At 70.4% G+C, this 4,123-nt stretch overlaps 1 protein-coding gene across 1 annotated transcript; it reads right to left on the bottom strand.

Moving 5' to 3' along the window:
• Positions 1 to 79: 79 nt before the first annotated feature.
• MNEG_14664 (hypothetical protein) lies at positions 80 to 720 on the bottom strand (the record flags this gene model as incomplete). Its single annotated transcript, XM_014036864.1, has 1 exon — positions 80 to 720. A coding segment is annotated over one exon (641 nt), but the record flags the coding sequence as incomplete, so codon positions are not given.
• Positions 721 to 4,123: the final 3,403 nt, after the last annotated feature.

Genomic DNA, 4,123 nt, shown 5'->3' with positions numbered 1-4,123 from the left:
GCCGCGCGGCGGCGGCGGAGGCGTCGGCAGGTCCCCAGCCGCGAGCCTCGAGCGCGGCGCCGGCGCGGGCCGCCTCGACCTCGTCTGAAACAGCACCCACAAATGACATCAGCAGAAGTTCCCCGCCATCCGAGCCCGGACCGCCACAAGCAGCAAGCGCGGCGTCGAGCGTTGCGGGCATGAACGGCGCCGCGGCGCCCGGCCCAAGCGTCGCGAGCGCCTCGCGCCACACCGTGCGGAGCGCGCCGCCGGCGCCGCCGGCGCCGGCAACGGCGCGGGCGGCCTCAGCGCCGAGCGACGCGCCCAGCAGCCGGCACGGCTCCTGCAGTCGCGCGTGAGTGGCGGCCGCTGCCGCGGCGGGCCCGCAGGTGTCCCCCTCGCCGGCGCCTGCAGCACGAGCTGCGCCGGCGGCCGCTACGAGCGTAGACAGCGCAGCGGCGATGCCGCCGCGGCCTCCATCCTCGCCGTCGCCGCCGCCGCCGCCGCCATCGGCGTCGCCGCCCGGCCACGTCAGCAGCAGCGGCGGGGCATCACAGCCGATGCGCGGCTGCTTGGCCGGCTCCCGCGCCGCGGCGGCGGCGGCCTCGGCGGCGTCCGGCTCGTTGGCGGCGCGTGCGGCAGAGCCGTCACGGCGAGGCGCCGTGGGGGTTTGGGCGGTGTGGGTAACGTCCATGCTGGGGTTGGCGCATGGGGCTGGCGTGGTGGGCGCCTGCGTCTTGCCTGGGTGTGCAGTGGTGGTGCAAAGAAAATGAGATGGGAATGGGGAGTGGGCAACAGAATGGGGCAAGGGCAGGGTGAAGGGATGAACAGGCAGGAAAAGTGCGTGGGTGTGTGGGGGGGGGAGAGGTTGGGCGATGGTGGGCGGCCGCGGGCGCGGGGGCGGCCGTTGGTTAGGAGGTGAGCAAACAACAGGAAGCTTCCCAAAGATTTGAAGACAGTGACTAACCAAGACGCCCCCCTCGGCGCTCCCGACCCGCCCTTAACCACTCCAAAAAAGCAAAGCCCGACCTGCGAGAGCCCTCCTCTTTCGCCATTCATCGCACACGCCCGCCAAGCAGCACAGGAAAAGCGCCTCCGTCGCCGCCGCCAGCACCACCAGTGCCGTGCTCCCCTTCTCTACGTACGAGGGCAACCCTGGGATCTCCTCATCCCGGGTCGCCTTTCTTGCACCCTTGGCCCGAGCAGGCCCCCGTGCCGCCGCCGCCGCGGTCGCGCCCGGGGCGCCGCCGGCGACGGCCGCGCTGAAGGCGGGCTCGGCGGGGAGGCCTGGCAGTGGGATCCTTTCCGAGTTGCTCGGCGTGCGCTCGGCGACGGCCGGGCCAACGCTGGGGGAGTGTGATGAGATCGGCTCGAGAAGCTGCCCGGCAGCTGCGCCCGCGCCAGAGGCGTGGTCCAAGGCCTCCACCGAAGCGGCCCCCGCTCCGGCGCCCTCGCCGCCGTCGATACCGGCCAAGGGCGCGGCGGCGGCGGGCGTAGCCGCGGCGGCGGCGGCGGCCCGCCGCGCGGCGCGGGGCTTGCCGCGTTGGGTCTTAGCATTGCGCCTGGCGCCCTGCTGGGCGGCCGCGGGGCCCTCGGCAGCCACGCCTCCGGTGCCAGCCGGCTGGGCCGTCGCGGCCCCGGTGCCGGCCGGCCTGGGGTTGCGTGAGTTGGTTTCAGATTAGGCAAGCGTTTTTGGCGGTGTGCATTGTAAAACATAGTTCGTGGCAACAGTAAAGCGGACGGCCAGCCGTCCACATGCCCAGGCGCCGTGAAGCAAGGCAAAGCAAGCTGCATCATAGTTCACCCTGCCGGCGGCTGCCGGCGAGGGCGCCTGGGCGCCCGCGCCCGCGCCACCCACCTGAAAACGTCCACATCAGGGAACAGCGCAGCGTCCTGTTGGGGGAGGGGTTGGGGGGCGAAGGAGGGCGGCAGAGGGACGGGCAGCCGGCATGTAACGAGGAGACCCCCCGCGTGGGTTGGAGGGCACGCACAGTGCATGGGCTGGCCCATGGACCCGGCTGCGCTGCTGGTGGACTGGTCCGCGCAGCTTCAGGCGCCTGTTGCATCAAGCCGCGAGTACAATCTAACAATGTCAGCGGCTCAGGCATCCAACATACTCACCAATGCTCTGCCAGGCAGCTTTGCGGCGCCCAACAGCGCGCGCCCCAGGGCCGCCGCCCCGCCCCCGCCGCCGCCGCCGCCGCCGCCGCCACGCTGCGCGAGCCGGCCCGCGGGCGGGGCGCCGCTGCGAACGCGGAACCGGGCCGGGAGCGGCGTGGGGAGCCAGGTGGACGGCCGCCAGGGGGGCCGAATGGATGAGGTTATATAAGCTTTTGATCGTCAGATAAAACCAAGTCAACTGGATGACATGTGAACATTCCAGGGAGCAGCCGACAGGTGCAGGTGTATGTGATCGCTGCCGCCGCGGCACCGGCTGCTTCACTGGGTGGAGCGCGGCTGTATACATACGCAGAAGTGTGCCCCAGAGCAGCCGGAGAGCGGCCGCGGCCCCGTCCCACGCCCCAAGCGTGACTCATGCCCACCCACCTGCCCGATCGGCCGTCATCGGACTTCTCGGCGGCATCTGCCGGCGGCGGTGCCAGCCGCCGCGCGCCGGCGGCGCGGGGCAGCACCAGGGCCGAGCCCGCCTGGCGGCAAAACGGGCAGCGCGGGCGGCGGTTGCGGGGGAGTAGGTGCCACAGCTGGTTGTCAAGGCAGGAAAATGCAGTGCGCGGCGGCCTGCGGCACCCCGATGGCCACTGCTGCACGCGAACGCATCCATGCGGGTGAATGGCCGGCGATGCCCCAGTGCCAACATTGGCGGGTGGAACGAAGCGATCTCAACTGCCGGGTGCAGCCGCCGCAAGGGGGGCCCACCATTGCCACGCCTGCAGCGCAGATGATAAGCGCCTTCGCAACAGCTTCGCTCCCGGCCGGCGGGGCGATGCTCGAGTCGGCCTCGTCGGCGTGGCCGCGGCGATTGGCGCCGCTGACCAGACGGGGGCGTCTTCCAGAGGGCCATATGGCCGCGCTGTGGGCATGATAATGGCAAATTAACGTCTTTGAAGAGTTGAAGGGCCCCCGCGCCTTGATCAGGGTGGGGCGCGCGGACATCCCCGTGATCGCCATTTGCGCCATTCACCCGCTGAACGCTTCCATGGCGGGGCTTGTGGGCGATCACGCGGTCTTGTTATCCTTTCAAACGACTATGCGAGAGCGCATGGATGCATTGAAGGCTGCACAAGCAACTGTGCTCCCCCCGACCACGCCGCTTTCAGTGATCAGTCATGACCTCCCTCCCCCGCATAGCGTAGGCGGCGTGGCAGTGACGCGCATTCTCGAGGTTGTCCAGGACTAATATTGGCTCCTCTTGTGCAGCGCTGCACGGAAGCTCAGCAACTGGCATGTTGCAGGACGCGTGTTTAGTCGTGCCGGTTGCCGTGTCGCTGCGCAGGTTGCGCTGTGCATGCCATCGTGGCATCAAACACAAGAACAACCTTGGATGGCATTACACTTGCGCTACCACATGCGATGCCTGCAGCCCATGACCATCTTGCAACGCAGTGAGTGTGTGCCTGGCTGCTTACTACTCGTGTGACGGCACGCGAACCACACCCATTAGGGAGCCTTCTTGCACTGGTCTTCGGCGTACAGGAGCGCGAAGCAGCCCCAGAAAATCGTACACGACGCCGCCCACAGCGCCACCAGCGCCAGCAGCGCTACGAGCATTTTCCTGAAGGCCGAGAGCGACGCCGCGTCCTCTTCCCGCAGCCTCGCCTGGCTCGCCGCCTCCGCCCCACCGGGCCCCTGCGCTGCCGCCGCCGCGGTCACGCCTGGGGCACCGCAGGCGACGGCCGTGCTGGAGCCCGGCTCACCGGGCATGCCATGCAGTGGAATCCCTTCCGGGATGGACGGCGTGCGCCCGGCAACGGCCGGGCCTGGGCTGGGGGATGGTGATGAGATCGACTCCAGCAGCTGCCCAGCAGCTGCGCCCGCAGCAGAGGCGCGGTTAGTGGCCTCTGCCGCAGCGGCCCCCGCGCCAGCTCCCTCGGCGCCATCGACACCGACCGCGGGTGCCGCAGCGGCGGGCGTGGCGGCAGGCGTGGCGGCGGGCGCGGCGGCGGGCGCGGCGGCGGGCGTGGCG

Source organism: Monoraphidium neglectum (assembly GCF_000611645.1).
Source record: "Monoraphidium neglectum strain SAG 48.87 unplaced genomic scaffold scaffold04666, whole genome shotgun sequence".
Lineage (NCBI taxonomy): Eukaryota > Viridiplantae > Chlorophyta > Chlorophyceae > Sphaeropleales > Selenastraceae > Monoraphidium > Monoraphidium neglectum.
This window is presented reverse-complemented; position numbering and strand designations above follow the sequence as displayed.